The sequence below is a fragment of the Meleagris gallopavo genome, chromosome 3 (assembly GCF_000146605.3).
Source record: "Meleagris gallopavo isolate NT-WF06-2002-E0010 breed Aviagen turkey brand Nicholas breeding stock chromosome 3, Turkey_5.1, whole genome shotgun sequence".
NCBI classification, from domain to species: domain Eukaryota; kingdom Metazoa; phylum Chordata; class Aves; order Galliformes; family Phasianidae; genus Meleagris; species Meleagris gallopavo.
The window spans coordinates 22,118,860-22,139,040 of record NC_015013.2 but is presented as its reverse complement, the minus strand read 5'-3'; the positions used below and the strand labels follow the sequence as shown (position 1 = coordinate 22,139,040).

The 20,181-nt window shown below is 38.2% G+C and overlaps 1 protein-coding gene across 1 annotated transcript in view; it reads right to left on the bottom strand.

The window, feature by feature from the left end:
• MYO10 (myosin X) overlaps positions 1-20,181 on the bottom strand; it is a 121,464-nt gene that overhangs the window by 46,192 nt on the left and 55,091 nt on the right. The window contains exons 5-18 of the mRNA XM_031552780.1: positions 18,778-18,902; positions 17,888-17,901; positions 17,692-17,776; positions 16,931-17,034; positions 14,482-14,611; positions 13,633-13,751; positions 12,773-12,919; positions 12,508-12,608; positions 12,203-12,269; positions 10,545-10,637; positions 9,747-9,815; positions 9,488-9,570; positions 8,053-8,161; positions 4,931-5,011 (exon numbers count right to left, since the gene is read on the bottom strand). Coding sequence (XP_031408640.1) covers positions 4,931-5,011; positions 8,053-8,161; positions 9,488-9,570; positions 9,747-9,815; positions 10,545-10,637; positions 12,203-12,269; positions 12,508-12,608; positions 12,773-12,919; positions 13,633-13,751; positions 14,482-14,611; positions 16,931-17,034; positions 17,692-17,776; positions 17,888-17,901; positions 18,778-18,902 — 1,327 coding nt within the window. The remainder of the gene's footprint in view (positions 1-4,930; positions 5,012-8,052; positions 8,162-9,487; positions 9,571-9,746; positions 9,816-10,544; positions 10,638-12,202; positions 12,270-12,507; positions 12,609-12,772; positions 12,920-13,632; positions 13,752-14,481; positions 14,612-16,930; positions 17,035-17,691; positions 17,777-17,887; positions 17,902-18,777; positions 18,903-20,181) is intronic.

The following is a 20,181-nucleotide window of genomic DNA, read 5'->3' as shown; positions in this document are numbered from 1 at the left end:
CTGGACACTGATTTTTTCAGAATGAATAGACACCATGATGATAGGACTCCTAAGTAAAATGAATCTTCACAGAATCCATTACGACCTTTTTGTACCTACTTTTGCAGTAGGTTTACAAAACAGGCTTAATTTTGTCTCATTTCTTTACCTAATCTAATTAATTTTTAAGATTTTCTATATATATATGTAAAATAATTGCAAAGAAAAATAATTGTCCTTTCAGAGATCACATGCTTCAAAGAAGGCTTGCACCTTGCCAGAGGCCACTATTACCTCAACACAAGAACAAGAGCAACAATACAGGAGTAGAAAGTGAGATGAATAGAAGCCCAGCAATTCAAAAGTTCAAGCAACCCACTCCAACACAGGTTTCCTAAATGCAAAAAGTGAAATTCTTACCTACATCAGAAATTTCATGCCAATTCTAACGAAGCCAGGATTTTGTCCACTAGGACCAAACTGGACTGAGCTAAGACCTGGGTCTGTTTCATTAACCAAGGAGAAGTGAAGATGCCTGTCTAAGTGCGTGAGAAAACAACAGCTGCTGAACCTGTTGAATTCCCAAGGCCAGGAAATTACAGACGCAAGCTGTAATAATTTAAAAAAGATTAGCCCAGATAGGGCTGTCCAAGAGAAAAATGCAGATGTTGGAAGTAGGGGCCACTCACAGTGATTATACCAATGTTAAGAGTCAGATGAAAAATTCTGAATGGAGAAGAGAACTTGAGAAGGCAATTAAGCCAACTGCTAAGATTGGCTCCTTCTGACCAATAGGAGAACTTCTGCCTCTGGAAGAGCTTGCAAAGAAAATGAAAATCTTAAATTTACCCTGAACAGACTTCTAAGTAGCCCCAAGGGTTAGCAATTTTTTATTTAACAGCAGCAAACTTGGAAGAAACATGGATGTAGCTTGTTTTAGAAAGATCTTTTTAAAAATTATTTAATACGCCCCAAAAAGACACATGGAGAACAGAAAGACAAGGCTGCAGGGATGAATCATCATCACATAGAAAAGGAGGCATGAAAAGAAACATGAGGAAAAAAACAACAGAGAAAGTTGTGTCAAAGTTCAGAAGGATGAAATGATACATAGTTCTGAATGCTGCACTGAAGTTAAGGGAAATGGAGAAGGGGCTTCATTAGCAGAAAACGCTCATTAAATATTCCAAGTGGAAAAGTTTCCAAGTTATGGCTAGTTCAGAAGAAACTGGAAACTGTGAAAACACATGGATTGATTGTCTAGGGGTCTCCCAAAGATTAATGGGTCCTCTGTTCTTCTGTCTGAGGCCTGACTACAGAAATGTCTTGTCACAAAAGGTCATGGACTCTATGTGCTCTCTTTAGGAAACTGCTCTAATGAGTGTAGATCCTGCTTTGATATGTAAATATTTAGTAGTCTACTGCATATGCTGAATTGTTTTTGCTTGCCACTGTAACATATTTGAAAATTAAACTTTTGATCAATTAAAAATCAAATAATTACTGTAAATTATCACATCTCTTCAGCATGAATAAACTTTAATGAATAGAAGAGCAGAGGAAGAACTGTCAGCTGCATATTCTGCTTTTCAAAGCTTTGAACACTTTCCATTTGCTTATCCTCATTCACCTACAGAATTCAGACATACTTCTAGAGTGAAACAGCTCTTGGGCACCTCCACCTCCTCCTCTTCAGAATTATAAGGGACGCTCACTGATTGGTGTCACCTATTAATATCCAATCAAGAGCGCAACAAGTAGCTTGACAGGCTCTTGACGACACAACTCAATCTCTCTCCTTTTAGAGTCCTTCTTGTCCAGCTCTCTTTTAATGCCACATATTTCAAAAAAGCAGCTATGGTGGACTTTTCTTTCACATTATTTGCTAATTTTCGAGCATTTATTTTATTTCAATACTTCTTGAAGATGACATTTTAGCATTTCATGTCACTGCTACTGCAGTGGACAGAAGACACGTTGAAAAATGCTCAGTGGAGATTCTAGTCTTTTTCAGTCCTAACTTCTCACTTTCAGGGCCTCATCTGGATGTTTCAAGCAGTATATTTCTATCCAGCCTTGCTCAGTGAGTCACATATGTGATAATCCCTGGTACCTCTCATATTGCTAACATCTCTCTGAGCTGTGCCAGGTCAGAGCTACGCAGACTGATCCACCTTGTTTTCTTTTGTCCAGATGGAAAAAAAAAAAAAAAGCAATCAGTCATACGACAGGAGGAACTGTGACAGTTTTAACTCTAATGTGATGTGTTTCCATGGAATCCAGCCAAGCTACAGAAGAGACAAATGCTGTTCACAGCCCTGCTTCTACAGCAGAACTGTTCAGCAGGAGCTGAATACTACCAACTAATACCAACTAATTCACCAGATGGCATTAAAAATCCCCATGTTGGTGAGACAGAAGGAACAGACAGCAGTGCCCAGCAGACAAAATGGCAAATCACAAAAATGCATTTTGAGAACAATTCCTTGAGTAAAAAATGCCATTCACAAGCATTATGTATGGTTTTCCTTCTAATTTCCCACCAAGTCTTCTATTGCACCAGCTCCAACAAGTAAAATGCATAACCATTTCCCTACTCTGGCATCAATATAATTCTTCAAATAGCTTTTTATTTATTTGTTAAAGCCATCAAATCCAATTAATCTGCAACCAAATTAATGGAGAACAAGGACAACCATTTTTGTGTAAGATTTCATTGATATGTTTGTACATACTTTGAGAAATTCCTGTAGACGGTCCTTTACAGTATTTTCCTGCATAGAATCCTACACTTACATGTGGTTTCTGAGGTTGAAGCAGTCTCAGACTTCTTTAAAGCTTCCATTTTCACAGGTGCTGTGTGAAAACTTTGTTTTAATGCTAGTAAAATGTATGTACAGATACAGTAGCATATGCCAAATTCATCAGGGATGGAGCATTTCAGTGGGAAAAGAGTGTGAGAACAACAAGGAATATGAGAGTGAGAACTCAGCTGCTTCCTTGCTATGGAAACACAACTTGCATCAACCATGGCAAATCCTTGTGACTTCAGCACTGTGGAAATCAGTCTTTCTTGGATGCAAATGGACAAACGAGAAAAAGAATGCAAATTACTGAACTAATTCCTATACTCCAATGGCAGCAGGAGGGCTTTATAAGGGTTGTGGGGCTTCCAGAAAGAAATGGGAGAAGGGAGAACAGGCTTTTCAAAACTGCATTCCCTCAGTGATCAGAGATGTTGCTGCACACATCCCTTGGGGGTACTGGTGGATGGCAAGCTGGACATGAGCCAACAATGTGCCCTAGCAGCCCAGAAGGCCAACTGTATCCTGGGCTGCCTCAAAAGACATGTGGCTGGCAGATTGAGGGAGGTGACCCTGCCCCTCTGCTCTGCACTGGTGAGGTCTCACCGGGAGTATTGTGTCCACATGTGGAGTCCTCAGTACAGGAAAGATGTGGACTTGCTAGTGCGTTCCAGAAGAGAGCTACAAAAAGGATCTAAGGAATGGAACACCTCTCCTATAAGGACAGGCTGAGAGAGCTGCGGCTGTTCAGCCTGGAGAAGAGAAGGCTCCAGAGGAGATCTGAGAGAGGCCTTTCAGTATCTAAAGAGGGACTGTAAGAAAGAAGAGACAGACTTATTAACAGGGGTCTGTTGTGATAGGACAAGAGGAAATGGTTTCAAACTGAAAGAGGGAAAATTTAGACTGGATATAAGGAAAGAATTTTTTTACAATAAGGGTGAAAAGGCACTGGAACAGGTGGTGGGTGCCCCATCCCTGGAGACATTCAAGGTCAGGCTGGATGAGTCTCTGAGCAACCTGATCTAGCTGTAGGTGTCCCTGTTCATTGCAGGGGAGTTGGACTGGATGACCTTTAAAACTCATCTCCAACTCAAATAATTCTATTATTCTATGACAGGTGCTCACTGACCCCAGCTGCCAGCTGAGGCTGTCATCCATGGGGTCTAGAGACAGCAAAGCAAAGTGTACTCAGACCATCAACTAGTTCCAAAGACATAAAATAGGTTCTGTTGACCTCCTGGCTGCTCCCACGTGCTAAGACACATACAACCTGCATGTTATTTGACACACTACAAGGAACAGTGCAAAAGTGGAGTTAAAAACAGCATGTAAAGTCAGGGATGTACCATCCAGATAATCCAAACAAGCTGTAATGATATTTATCTTATTTGAGGTAGTTGATTTTTTTTGTTTTGTTTTTGTGCTAATTAACCAGATATCCCCCAGGAATGTAGTATATAAACTAAATTTATAGCAAAGTCACCTATTTCTAAGTTACAATACGAAAACCATAAAACAGGTTTTTTAGTACCTGTACTTGTTGCATTTTTGACACATGCAGACTATGCTGAACAACAGCCAATAAAGCCAGAATTGCTATACTATTATCTCTTTATCTCCTACAGAGAGCTCCAACACATCCAAGCCTTGACATTGTCTTTCATTATCTGCAAATTGATATACTACGATTCAGTTTCCAAATGTCCTTTTAAAATGTAATTCTATAAGAGAACGTAGCAGCTAGAATGCCTAGAATTGTCCATACATTGAAAGACTAACTTTGATAACAGTGACATCTGTTTTGCTATTAGTACAATCATTTGCTTCCTCTAATGATTTGAAACTGAGGTTGTATTTGACATTTTTTTTCCCTAAGTAAGCTCTCACAAAGTTGTCAAATGTGCAGCATTTTGTAACTTTTTAATACACATTAGAGAGTTTTGAACAATGACTAATTAAAACGGTGCCCAGAAACACAGGGTGCCTGCAAAATTCAAGAACTTTCTTCCAACGTCTTTACTTTGAAGATTCTTTTACAAAGTTAGTGAAGAGTGCTACTGTCTGCTTCACACAGCCACACACACACACACACACAAAAGATTTGGCCTGGGACACACAGAAAAGATGCGAGAAATTTTAAATCTTACCTTCTGCACATTGGGTTTGATGCACCGAACAAAGAAAGGATTTGAAGAACTCAGCGTTGCCATTAAGGAATGAAGTGATTCCTAAAACACAAAGACAGCACTTCACGAGTGGGCTTTTTGTACAAGTAAAATACCCTGGCAGAAGCTCTTTATAGCTTAGCTCAGCAGAGAGTATCTACTGCTACACCTAGTGGTTCTCACCAGAAATTACAGTATTATGTAAGTCAAGTCATTAGACAACGAACACACAGAACAAACACATGCATGCTTGTTTGTTTTACTGGCTCTTCTGATTAAAACCGTCATCAGTGCCCTACAGTGAACAAGATATACAGATGGATACGAAGGAAGCTGTTTATAAGGAAACATCAAGCTGGAAAATTTCTGTTCCAATTATCTTTGAATGAGTGTTTAAGACTTAGGATCTGTACTCCCAATCTGCAATACTCAAGCAGGAGAAGGGGGTTTAAGATGGAATTAAATAGCTGCAAAAAGCAAGATTCCCCTTTTTCTTCCAGCCACCCCATATCCATTCATTTTTCATTTTGCCTTCAATCAGCAGCATTGCAGTAGTAAATGTAATTCAACAAGAAGGCAGAAAAAAAAAAGGAAAACATTTTTGAAAAAAGACTTCAGGATACAGGATACATTGTTTAATCAGTGCTTATTTTTCAAATAAATGCCCTAAATTTACAAAAACTGAGTAAAGAATATGGTGGCAAAGAAAACATCTCTTAATGAAAGACAACACTTGCAGCATTAAGCAGTTCCACAGCTATTTCATTTGATAGTTAACTGCATTTAGTAACAGAAAGATAGACTACAAGGTTCAGGAAAAATAAAATACTCTGAGTTTTGGAACTCGGTATGTCCCAACACACATTAGGCTCTCAGTTATCTTAACCTCAAACGGAAGATAAAAATCAAAAATCCCTCAGTCCTTTTATGATTATTATTTTAATTACACATCCACTCCTTTCCCTCCTGAGCCATCTTTCCATATCTTATTCCAACTTGCCCCACTCTGTGTTATTAAATAGATATACCATTTAAAACTGAAGTTTTATATTTACTTTGCTGAGATACAAATGACTGAACAGAGCCCAGGCTCTAAATGGACCTGAAAACTAGCAATGATAATGCCTTATCCCTCAAAGGTAGTGCTGTGTGCCAGGCAGAAGAGAGAATACAGAGCAAGCTGCCACGGAGGCAGAAAATTCACTTTTTAAAGGAGCAACTGTGTGTCCTACCATATGTTCTTGAGCGAAACTGCCAAGGGCAGTGTGTTGCAACAAATTCTTGCTTTAATCTGCAAACCAAGGGCTTTCTTGATAATTAAATGTGAAGTGATAAAGGCAACAGGCAAAGTTGTGGATGTGCAAAGGATTTGCTACAGAGTCAAGGGAGCAAATGGTGAAATGACTGGAGACACAAATGATAGTTGTCTGCCTTGTTTGCCTTTGCTGGCCTCCAGACCAGGACTCAAGGGCAGCAAATATTAAACAGCAAGAAGATACAAAGGCAAATATTCTAGTGTAAGGACAAATATTTACAGCTTTAAAAAGTAAAGGCTTCATATGTACAAGTTTGCATGAACATTACTGTATCTATGGATAACTAAGTCAATTCTTAGACTTCTAGCAACAGTGGCTACAACTTGCACAGATTAGAAAATTGGTCAGTCTAAACAAAAATGAGTTGCTATGTTTTCACAGCTATCTTTCACATAGGTAGCCAGATTTTACAAAGTTTTGCACACCTTTAAGTCAGTGTCAGATGATGTAACAATCTGAAGTAAGCTCTGCTTTAAGCAATAAGCTGAAACAGGTGATAGCCAACTTCAGCTATTCTACATGCACCCCCTGGCACCCCTCACCATCGAGGCTGTCAAATGAAGAACAGCAGGTTAACTGGCTTGAAGAACTCTGCCTTCACAGTTTTATTCAGTTTCATTCAACTGAAATGAGATGTACTAACCCCTGGAAGGCTTTAAAACACGGAAAAATGCCAAAACAGATCCTTTGAGGAAGGTATGAAAGTCAACTTCTTGTAAAGCATGCTGACCAGTTAATGCTCAGTTAGAGAAGCTTTGGATAAGAGGCAACCATGTTTTCACATCATATTTTATCATGCTTTATGCTGTCCACAGATCCTGATGAAGATGAAATGGAACGCTGTATACTGCTCCTTGTAAAGTGGAAGCAAAAATACGATCAATTTCTATGTAGTACTGTCTGAAGATCTACTTTGCACAAAAACAAAAAAACTATGTGGAAATAGTATCTTCCCTTATCCTGAAGAGGTATCAAAAATACCACCCCATCACAAGAAGTGAGTACTCTGTGAGACAAGCAATGATAGCACAGAGATATGTCCATGGTACACAATATCAGTGTTTTAATAAAATACACTGTGTGCATCCCAGCATACATTACTTGCTGTTCTGTCCAACAGTCAGCAATAATCTGTTAGGATAAAATCTGCCTTCAAGGGGATTGAGTCTGCACTCTTTAAAAAAAAAGTGAATGAAGAGTGCAAATGTATATTAATTTAAGCAAAATGAAAGACAACTAATCCAGACTTGTATTCATGTAATTTAAGGAGGGGTTTGTGCCAATCTTTTAAATTCTCTGCAGATAGACCTTATCCTAGATTTCAATTTGGTGCCATTCTTGATGGCAAAGCTATAAAGACTCAAAAAGGTTTTTAATAAAAATATTTTTCAAATTAAGTTAAAAAGAAGTGCAACACCTTAAGCACCTCAGAGCTTATTTTTCGTTGCACACAGGCACTGCTGCAAGGCTTTGTGCCACTGTGTGGTTGGTTTTGAATTAGAAAAAAACAAGACCAGCGACCAACTTCATAGAAGAGCTTTACAATAAGGACAGGTAAGCAAGTGGAAAGCAACTGGAGTGTCATGTGAATGGTGGGATGAGAAGGCTGGCTTCTGCTTGAAGCTAGCTAGTATGCTCCATCAGTTGATTACTAAGTACAGTGTCATAAAAGAGATAGCAGCGCTTTGATGCTGATTTTTCACCTATTTTGATCCGCAATTGTTCTTTACTGAATGGGGTTTATCTGTCACTGATTAGATACAGAGAAGAGATGACACAATAACTAACCTTGAACTGTAGACTGACAGTGGGTTTTCTGTGCTTGCTTCCGCATTTAAGAGTGTCTTGATTGTTGCGACTTGAAACGTGTTCAAATAGATCATAGATGAAATCAAGACTGAAACAGGAAGGAAAAATAAAATCTCTGAAGTGTATAAGATTTACAACTATAAAATGCAGAGTAAGCTCTGTCTCTTTGAAAGCAACTCTTCCATGCAAACAGTGCTTATCAACTTTCTCCAAAACTTAAGACTCTACCTTTGCAGAATTTATTCAGGGGGAAGGAAAAAAAAAAAAAAAAGCCTAAACCAAAGCATAACAAAGAGGTTCTTTCCTCTTCTTTCCCAGCGCACAATTAGGGAAATGAAGAGTGAAGAGTCTTCGCTGCATTTTACTCCATTCACTCAAACAAAGCTCCAAACAACCGTAACAAGTACCTAAGGACTAAAATCCAAGAATTCCTATTTGTTACGGAACACAGCACAAAACAGCTACCCACATGAGCTTCACTTTCAGATGCTAGCTATAAATGCTATTCTTCACACTATCATTTGGTATCCCCCTCCTACCAATACTACAGAAACAGATCCCTTAACTCCAGACAGACATTGGTGCAAGAGCCAAACCGGGTAGTGTATCTGTAACTCATTTGCTACTTCTACCTACATATTTCAGTCAATGGCTTTCACGTCAGATACACCACAAAAGCAGAACAAGGAACATAGTGAAGGAAATTCTTACTAATAGTTTCCCCTGCACAGAAGAGCTGAGGGATTTACAAACAATTCCCAGAGCAAAGCAGGACAACTGGATGGACTAAGGTAGCAGCTGAGAACAGAAACAAGCTGGGCTCCAATCCCTCTTCTCCTGGGAGCCCTCTATGCGTCCTGGAGTCTAAATCAAATCCTTACAGAAAGGCATGTGGTCCTGCTCCAGCTCACAAAATACTGCAAGGATCTTGAGACCTAACACAACAAAATGACAGGAGGCACACGAGTAGCAACGATATCCAAGAGTAAGATTCCAGTAATCCAGACTAGTTTTCGAAATCTTTCCTTTTAAACTATTGCATTTAATTTGCACTGTGGTAAGTCCTGAACACTAAGCTTTCAACCAAACTAGGAAATGCCAGAAATACGAGGAAATTGAGCTATATGTGAAACAAAAATCATGCAATCACCTGCCTGCGAGGCATCCTGAAACAGTCAAAAATCATGTTACTTTCAGTATCCTCACTTATCTAGTAGCAAGTTGGCTGTCTAGCACCCCTCTGCATTGAACAGGAACAAAGTACTGCACAATGTGGGAAAGCCTGACTCAGTGAGAGATTTCAACTCTGTAGTATTATGCAACATTTAGCATAGTCAACCCCGAATAGAGCTAGCTGATATGATACCTTTTAACATGACATCCTAAAAAAATAAAAATAATCACAGAAATGTACCTGCTTTCACGAAGCAAGTTCAGGAGATCATCTCTGAATGTATCTCTGTTCTTCTCCAAGATCCCCCGGACATCATACTGGACCTAGCAGGAAACAGAGCTGATTCGAACAACAAGCCAAGCAGTCAAGCAGCTCTCACAATGGTGCTACTGTAAAAAGCACTGAGGGAACAGACTGCTTTAGTTAATTTTCAGCAGCCTCAGGGTAAAATTAAGTTAATGAAAGCTCTGTTTGGAATAATTTCAGCAAATAAAATTACCTCCCCAGCATAGTGCTTCACTCCAAAGTTGTGAACAGCAACTCGTGGTTTTACATAAAAAGGATTGTTCTAATTGGAGGAAAAAGAAAAGAGAGAAATATTTTGAGAGAGTCAGGGAATAGAATAATATTATCTTCTAAATCCAGATTTAAACAAAACACTGTCTTTCTGCAAACTTCCCAGAAGATTTGTACTGCAAAAGTAAACCACCCTCTTATAATAATGGGATCTGTTAGTCTGGGATGCTCCAATTGCAATAAAAACAACAAATTTATAGCATCTACAAAGGCATTATACTAAAGCTGAAACCATCTGGCAAACCCACCTATTAAAGGCATTTTGAAAAGGAAGGCTCTGCCTTAAACCAGCAGTTACAAAGTTCAGTAGACATACGCTTGAGCCACCAAAATTCTTGAAAATATTTCCAGGATTACAACTAAAGGTAATACTAATCTGTACGGAGAGAACAGCAACCCTTTGGTAAATGACATCAATGTGGTTATTTCATTAAATCAAGGGAAACAGAAAATCTAGGTAAACTGGGTTACTGCAGGCTGTCACTGACCTAGAAGCAGAATTTGACCTGTTCAGCAATATGGAACTCTAACTGGACAGTAGCAAGATAGGACTGGACATTAGGAAGATAACTGGCTCAGTCCTCAAACCAAACAATGTGGCCTGCCATGCAAGTCCAAGACATCCTCTACAACTATGAACCATATTTAAACTACAGACTTCTACAAAAGCAGAAGGAGCCTCCATACTGCACACAGGACACATCAGCAAAACATCACATACAGCGTGCTGGGCATTCAGCTTCTCCAATAAAGTGGAGTCAGTAGCTTGAGGGAAATGGCTCTCTTCATTGATGAGTGCCAGCAGGCCAAGTTTCTAGAACAGGAAAAAAAAAAAACAGGCATAAGATGAGTTACACGGATACAGACCTTGTCCTCAGTTTGGAAAAATTACAACGTTCTTGAAGTTACTGCTTGCAGAGAAACGCAAAGCCGAAAGTATATGCCTAAAAACCCAGTCTCCTAGAAGACTACAATCCTATTCTCCAGGCAACTTTCCTTTTGAAGCAGATAGCATAAGATATGCAGGCAAAATAAAGAAAAAGAAGATACTGGAAGAAGCCACAGTCTTCTTGATGTAGGGAGTGTTTAGGTACATACAGTGACATTGGCCCAGAATACAGTTCCAGCCTCCAGGATCTCTGGTGATTGGTAACTTAGGAGCTCCCCAAGTCTGAGTTGTTCAACATTTTTTCTTTCATGAATTTATCTACTTACTTGAACCAATGAGAACTTCTAGCAGCCACAGTGCCAAGGGCATAGCAAGAGATGTGCAGCTTAACTATGCACCATGCAAATCAGACTCTCCCTTTGTTTTGCATATGTCTCTGCATAATTTCCTTTGATGTTCCCTACTTTTTGTACTAGCATAGGCAGTAAACAAAGTAAGCTACTTTGCAGCTAATTAATATGTCCAGCAAGTTTTAGGTTGATACAGCCTCTCAGAAAAACACAGTTCTTCAGGTGCACATTTTAATGAGTTACCTCCCATCAGACCAGAAGAGCCTCTGCCAAACTCTTCTGTCCTAATGGCAGTCATATCCTGACAGATGCATTTTCTGCCCACCACCACAGTTCTGTGATCACTTGAACTCAAAAAGCCATTCACTCCACTACAGAGATAAATTTATGCTGCTTTCTTATACTGCTGCCAGAAGTGAACACGAATGAAACTATATGTAACTTAGGCTTGGACATCAGATGGAATTCAGCCATTTCTAGGCAGTGATCTTAGATCTCATATGCCCTTCGTTGCTAATATTCCTGCTAATAATCATACAGAAACCCCTTCTCTTCTATGTGTATTTTTAGTACTAACACAAGTCAAATTACAGACGAAGCAAAAACTGTGAGGCAACCCAGAAAAAGCAATTATGGGAGAAGGACACTGTCATTCTTTCCGTCCCATCCCATTCTCTTTTCCACCAGTCACTGTTCTCTTCAGACTTCCAAAATCTTCAATGAAAAAGATACCTTGTATTTTACATTTTAAATTTGGACTCTGTTGAGTTCCATTTATAATTTTTACTACTGTAGTGATTATTAGTGTAATTAATAGAAAAATTTCCAAAAAGAAGCACCAAGGAAAGATTCAGAACTGAAGACAATTCCCATTCTTTTTTAACCATTTCCAAATAGTACTTTTGTATATGGCTGTACACTGTTAAAAGCTACTACAAGGAAAGATAGGCATGTTGAGCTTAGAATACAATCTAGAATACGTTAATACAATGCATAAAAATGATCACATCAAAACTTCACTGCTTAAACATACAAGAGCTGCTATCATCTACAATTGTTTTTTGTTGTCAAGAAGTGTTTTAAAAACATTACTTAAGAGCACAACCTAGAATTAGGTACTGACATCAAATACTTTATTACCTTTTCAATAAGATCCAAGCATTCACCATTGTCTGTCCAGTCAATATCCTCCCAAACTAGACCTTCCCTAAGGAAAATAAGGAGAGCCTTTTTATTGATAACTACAGGGAAAAGATTTTAAATATACAAATGGGAGGAGATGATGCGTTTGTTTTGCAAACTAATGTGATATCAGCTTGCTTTTAAATAAAAATACAGCCACAGAATAAGATATTATCAAAGTAAACTGAAGTAGCTGGTAACCCAAATTTCAAGTGAATATTTCAGTTTCCAAAATCCTTTCAAATTTTACCCGTAACTCTTACCTGCTGTACTCCAGTTGCTCCAAAGAAAAAATGTGCTTATTGAAATACTCCTGGAGCTTTTCATTTGCATAGTTAATATTGAACTGTTCAAAACGGTTTACCTAAAAGACAAGAAATTTTAAGAAATGCTAAGTATTCTACTTGCAAGCAATGAACTAAGTCACAACACATTTAATAAAAAAATTCCAGTGAAGATGACAAACATATACAGAACAACGAAGCATCAGTATCAGACAATCCATCTGAAGAAACTTCTGAAGTGTACCTCAAAGTTTTCAAATCCAAATATGTCCAAAATTCCAATGGACTTGAAGTCCTCCTTGCTTCTGATTCTGCTGTTGATTTTCTTAATGACCCAAGCAAAACACTGAGAATAAAGTGCCATAGCCATAGAATCTCTGCTATCTATTGCCTGCAATAAAAACAACACAATACCTCAATCATCACTACAACTGAGAACTTAGCAGACTTAGCCAACCAGTGTCCTCTGCACAGCACAACGCAAGCTATAATGCAAGCAGTTTTATATTCCTATGTACCTTGACAGTAATTGCCTTAATAGACACCAAGATTCCTCAATTAAGCTTTAACAGGGTAAGTTATAGCGTATTTAATCTACATGGCTCTAAAACTGCATTTCAAAACTAAAGCAGACAGAAATTAGAAAACTACAGGCTTAAACTGGGGTTGAAGAAAAGAGAAGGGTAAGAAATAACACATTATTTTGCCCCCTTCCATTAGCAAGCATATTTTGACATAGATCTAATTCCTTTCTTATAAATAACAAAATTATTTTTAATGAAAATTTTCTAAACACCAAATACAAACATCCATAATGGATAATGTTAGCCTACGTGATTACAATTTGGAAAAAATGTTAAGCAACCAGACAATAGTTACAAGAGCCAAGCTAAAAACCTAGGCAAGAATGATAGAATAGGATATATTGAGATTTCTACAAGTCCAATTACACCTTTCCCAAAAACCTAAACAGAATTTTTGACAGCAAAGTTAATGTATGAGCTAAGCTGCTGTTCCTGAGCAACCACAGATTTAACTCTGATAGAAAATAGATCCATATATTTAAAAGGCCATAGAAACACATCAAAACACAGGTGCTTTTACCTGTTGTATACTAAGAGGTGTTAAGATTTCTTCTCCCCTGAGTATCATTGACCTCTGTGTCAACGCTTCAGTTAACTGGGTGGAGTCCAACCCCAGTAGTTCTGCAGATCTACCCAGAGCTGCCAAAAGGAGACAAATACAAGTACGTTCTTGAATATGTAAGGCACAGTATTACAGATGGAACAGCTGAAGGAAGTTAGTAGTAGAAATTCATCACAATTAAGTCACATATTTTTTCTCTTACTGCTACATAACAAGAATTCCAACAATCTTCTTCTTACATCAAAATACTTTTCCATATACAAAAAGTAAATCAGTTTCCACATGAATGTGTTTCTGCTTTCTTTGGGATGATGAGAATAAAAAAGACCAATGAATTTTTTTTCCTCACATTTATATTATAATTTGCAATTTTTCTGTGATATGTAAAACAGTACAAAATATTATTTTTTATTGCTGTATATGAACAAATATTTAAAATGTTCATAAGCCCAGTCTTTCCTTAAATGTTTCTAATTAAGGAACGCACTTTGGCACTCAAGTTTTAATGCAAGTTCTAATGCAAAAATATAATTTAAAGCAAGCAATTGAAGTGGAATTTCACTGGTATTAATGGAGTAAACATACACTCAAGGTATTTCCCTAACTGAGATCTAGCATCCAACAATGAAGACTTATCTGATTCATCTGTTAAAAAGCAAAACTAACACTTCAATTGACACTTACAGATGCTAAAATGCCATAAGACCCTTTCAATGTCTTTGATATGGTCTGATATACTAGCAATGAATGTAAGTTTCATAACCTCAAGAAATACTGACATACTACAAGGAAATGCAGCCTTCTCACCTGTTTTAAAGGACACTTGCGCCCCACCAGCTGTGATAAACTCAATGTTTCCTAGATGCAAAATGCCAGCCAGCAGCCTCAAAACCTCTCGCACTTCCTCCTTGCTGAACTGCATCACTTCCATTGCAGTCTGGAATGATATGAGGAGTTCTTAAAAAAAAGAATGCACACTGACTGAATAATGGGGACAAGAACAAACCCACCAACTGTGTTGCCAGGCCCAGTCAGTACTGACAGAGGACTAGCAGGAGTTAATTTCTTTGCCTTCAGCCAAAAATTAATTACCAGAAATTCCCAAACTTGGGTCTAATGCTCCTCCAAGAGAGTGATCAGGCACTGGAATGGGCTGCCCAGGGAGGTGGTGGACTGACTGACCCTGGAGATGTTCAAGGAATGTTTAGAAGTTGTGTTGAGGAACATGGTTTAGTGAGAAATATTGGTGATAGGTGGACAGTTGGACTGGATGATCTTGCAGGTCTTTTCCAACCTTGGTTACTCTATGATTCTCTCTGAGACCAGATCATGGCTTTTTAACCTTACAGTTAAGGCACATCAAGTTATGGTCACTGCAGATAGACGGATTATGTGATGCACTTCATTTTTCATAAACCATTGATTACAAATGGAAAACCTGATTCATGCTGCAAGTAAAAGTGCAGAGGCTGAAGATGCACTTTGTATAGAAGGCCTTTCACAACAGAACTCTAAGAAAGGCAGCAGCACTACGGATTCATCCCCACGCCCGCTTTGCAGCTCCTTCCTGTCTCCTACAAAAAGACATACAAAGGAAAGAATGTCTGAAGTGCGGGGACTTGAGAATCATCTTGTCTCCAGGAAAGTGTCAATAAAGAAAGCAGAGGGGGGCAAAAAAAGTTTATACTAAGTAATGTTTCCAGGACCTAAATTGTAATAAAGTGGATGAATAGAATTGGAAACAACAGGCAAGTGAGAACGACAAGATTTCTGCCCACCTCCTGTTCCAGGAAAGCAGCTGAGCAGCATCATGCTGTGCTCAAAGCGTGTCCATGTTTCAGACAGCACAAAAACTCCACCTGCCAACTTAATTTCATACTCCACCCACCCTTGGGTGATTAGCACAAACTAAATGTTAAGCCAATCTACTTAAGCTATGTGACTATAGTGTAGGGAAGCTACCAACACTTCCAACAGCTATCCTCCAAATTAGGAAGTCTTATACTAAACATAACTACTGCTTCCAATACACATTAATTTTTCAATTTGGCAAAGAAGGTGAAGTAGCTAAGCAAATATCATTTGGGGAAGTGCATAAGAGCATTCATTTGTATTGATTTTTAAAACCTACTACACATAACCTCAGTGATTTGGCAAGCAATTAGCAAATATACTAACAGTCAGTACCTTTTAATTGCTGTAGCTAATTGCTGACATTAGCATGGGTATAAGGCATAAAGCCATTGAGAGAAAGTCTTCATCAGCATTTGTCTTTCAATCTGAATTTATATCTTTGTCATTTCTATCCTGTAAATTATTCCATATGATTACATTTCCCACAAGATCCGTATAAAGCTTTGGAGTGAAAAAGCAGTGGAAACAGACATACCTGTAATATAAAGCAATCTAATAAAACAAATCCTTTTCTACGGAATATGCTGGCTACACCCCAGTTGCTGTCTTTTCTGACAGTTTTATGTGAACAATTTCACGTAGGTAGCAGACATAAAATAAGCCTTTTTATAAACATAACTGTCCATTTCACTGTAGATATAGTAGTTCTATTTATACTGGAGGAAGGCAAAGGAGGGACAGGAAATCTACTACTTTATTTTGTGAGCTTTTATAATGAAGAACAAAGGGTGACTCTGTTGTCAGAGGATGTTTGGAATGAGTCAGGTTTAAAGGCAGGATCCCAGAACGTGCTGTCTGCTCACACCTCTGCTTGTGATGCTTTGTTTTACTGAAGGTATGGGCTGCTCTGACAAAGGGATTGTAGTTCATGTTTACCTCATGACATGCTTCTCCAGCAAGGCATATGGATAATTTTGGTACAAATGTATTGTACCAAACTTTATTATTTTTATTATTATTATTATTATTCCAAACTCCTGTAAATGTCCCACAGTTGGGCAGGTACAGAGTTGCAAAGATATGTAAAAGCCCTACTATCTTCTCAACTGATAGTATTTTATTTCCTAAACATAACCATGTTACTTAATAATAAGCTATTTGGAAATGGTAGAATTAAAAATCAAATACTAGAGGAGAGGTAAAGATGGGCTCAAAGTGACAGTAATGTGTTACCAGAAAACTTAAGTCCTCTCAGCATAGCCCTCTATGGGAGAGCTTCAGACAGAACCAGAATGTCAGAGAGAGCACAGGTAAGTACAGGAAGCCTTTGTTCTCTGCTTAACAGTTGGCCCCAGGTGTCTGCACCTCTAGCATTTTTTAAAGAATTAGTGAAACAACTCACAATGACTTCTTTGAAAGAATCCTTGTCACTGATTGTCTTATCCACTATACAACCAGACTGATTCAGGTAGTGGTAGTTCTCCGGTACAGATAAGTAAAAAGCATCTGATGAGGGAAGAAAAGAGAAAGAGTGAAAAAAAATACCTCCAAGCAAAAGCTCTCTGCAGATTAGTATGTCAGAACGACGCAGTTCACAATTTATTTGCTGAGAATTATGACAATGTATGAATCAAAAATTCTAAATTAAAATCAAATATTGCATTTTATTTTACTGTGTTTTGCTTTATTTAGCTGTACGATAGAGATAATTCTACTTTTTAGCATGCAAAGACATCAGGCCCAAAGGGAGATACTGAAACAGCTTTAGGCAAATTTGCACATATACAAATGTCATTTCTTTTGTTCAGTGGATTTATTCTTTATGAGAGAGGATTAGAAGAACCAGAATTCTCCTCTTTGTTTCTGTGGAGTTATTCAGTACTGGCAGAAATATTCAGCTTGAACAAAGTGAAGCACGTTCGTCCCCGGGTAGTTTTCCCAGGGCCACAGCAGAAGCTGAGAGAAAAATTACCCACAGCTCGGTAACATTTCTCAACTAAGCAGGTGACTTTATTAAGTAGAGCTCAGATTCACACCCCATAAATTCCAGCTGGATAAATAATCTATTTCCTCTCTTAGCTTATTAGGTTTCTGCTGCTGTCACTGTGGCTGACTGCTAATATAGAGCCACTACAGTTGTGAGATTTGAGCTTTGCCACTCACCTTTCTCTCTCTCTTCTACCCCTGCCAGCAGAGCATAGAATATATGATAATTTCTTTCCCCAGGATTTTGTCTTACTACACGATTCTGTCAAAGTAAAAAATAGTTTACATTTCAGCATTTTGAGACGAACATTTTTAATCTACAGTATCAAAGAAAATATCAAAATTAACCGAGAATAAGCAAATGTCAACTTACTTTTTCCAATAAATCTATAGCCAAGAACAAAAACTCTGGTCAAGGAATCAAACAAAAAGAAATTAATGCACAAGCTATGTATAAATTTAATTCTTTCATCTGAGATGATAGGAAGATCATCACGGTCCCTTCTTATTACATGTCTATTGCTACAATATATGAACAAAGTAGCAACAACAGTAATACAACAGCTAAAATGTCAGTGTATTCCCAATGTAATCATCTCCTTCTCCTCCATCCCATCAGAATTGGACTTGCAACTTCCTATATTTTAAACAGCATCTGCTTTCCTTTACTTTGTCTTTTACGTAAAGTTTGGAAGCAGCTTTAAGGATGAAATTTGGTCCTTGGGTGGAACATCCTTGGGTATGTTCTCATCTTCACACACTTCTGGAATTGGCTCATAGTCCAGTTTTGCCAAGTGCAAGACAAAACCACGCACTTGTCCCACCCACACTCACAATGTAGACATTCAGCAGCTCTGCTCTTTTATGTACTTTTCCAGAACTGAGAAATGTATCTTCACATATAATGAATGAAGGAAAGAGCTTGGGATAACTGAATTTATCCCAAGAACTAGGCTCTATTAGCTCACTACGTAGAAGCGTGTGCATGAATCATGCTAGCAGCAGCAACATAAAATCCTGATCCTCCAAGAGTCTACACATCCCACCCTGACACAAACACATGGGTGTGTTTGCACAAACACATGCAGAATTTCGTGTTACTACTTCTTTTTCCCCAACCTAGATCAGGTCGTCGATTTAATTATATTATATATTATAATATATTTCAAAACAGGGTAAAAAGACAGAAAAGCATAAGTCACTTCTCTCTCAGCCCTCCATAGAGGAGATTGCAAATGGAGGCAAATCACCAAACAAGGATACAATCTATAATTCTTCCTCCCTGAATGTTTCCTTTCTGACAGATGTTCAGCTGAATAAACTTCCCAAAGCGACTCGAGTTGCTGTTGTAAACAGTCTTCGCATTGCCAAAAGCTTCCATAATTGGACTGTGAAAATTCAGAAGAATGACAAAAGTGTTAATGTGTGACCAGAATGACATGAGTTTCACAGGAGACTGGTGAACAGAATAGCACTCTGTAAAGCCTACTTCTAACACCCTCCTCAGCCACAGACAACATCCTCAGTACTATCCTCAATTTATTAACAGCGGGCATCTCAATTTTCTATCAAGAGATGCAATTATTCAAGAACAAGAAGACTCAGTCCTAAACTACTCGGCAGCTTAATCAGTACTTGTGCAAAAGATGCACACGGCTTTCATTATAGTACTTAAATCATAGAAATAAGAAATCTCAATTCACGCAAATTGTTATACAGATGTAGGAAAAATAGGGCTTGTCCTAAGGAAATTAAAAAATGTACACAAAGATACAGTCAGAAAAAGATAAAGATGAGATGAAGCATGATAAACAAAAGTAATAGCATCTCAAATTGTCTTTGTTTTTAAACAGCTTAGAACCATGAGATATTTCATTTGAACACAGAGAACTTCTTTATGCTTGTGCAGTGTCCAACTTATCTGATGCATTTACTCATCTGTCTTATCAGTCCTCCTTATCTTCCCTTTATTGCTCACATTGTTTATCCTCACCATGCTGTATCTTGCTCCACCGTATCCTCAGGCTATATAAACCAATCGTTTCTTCCTCTCATCACCCATTTCCCTCTCTGATTACCTGAATTCAGCTCTGAACAGAAATGAAAACTGCTACTAAATCATCCATCTCCAGATCATGAATCTTTTTGCTTCATCCCACTGTGATCAGGTCTCTCTAGAGCATCTGGGTACTTTTGTTTAATGGAATTCTTCCCATCTTCCAATCATCATTTTATTGTCTAGTACATGCACCTACATCTTTAATTATATTGTAAGCTCTTTTATTTCAATGGCAAAGCTATGTCTGTTGGAAAAAATAGTTTTTATGTCAGCAGTACTGACAACTATAAAAGCAGCGAACGTATATATTATACTGCACATGCAGAGAGACTGTCTTTAAATCACTTTTCAGATATTCAGTCTTTTCAGACAATACCAGTAATAACTGGCACAAATCTATATAGGAAGAAAGGAAGGTTACTTCATTCATGAGGTGGTTTTAAGGGCATTAAAAGGCATACATGGCTGGGGGTCGGGTGGAGGGGCAGTTCACAGGGGCAGAAATTTCTCGTCTTTCATAGCTGCTTGAAGCACTTAGAGATCTTCACAGGATTTTGATCCAACCAACTTTTTGTTAACCTCATCACACCTCAATACGTGTTCTGTAA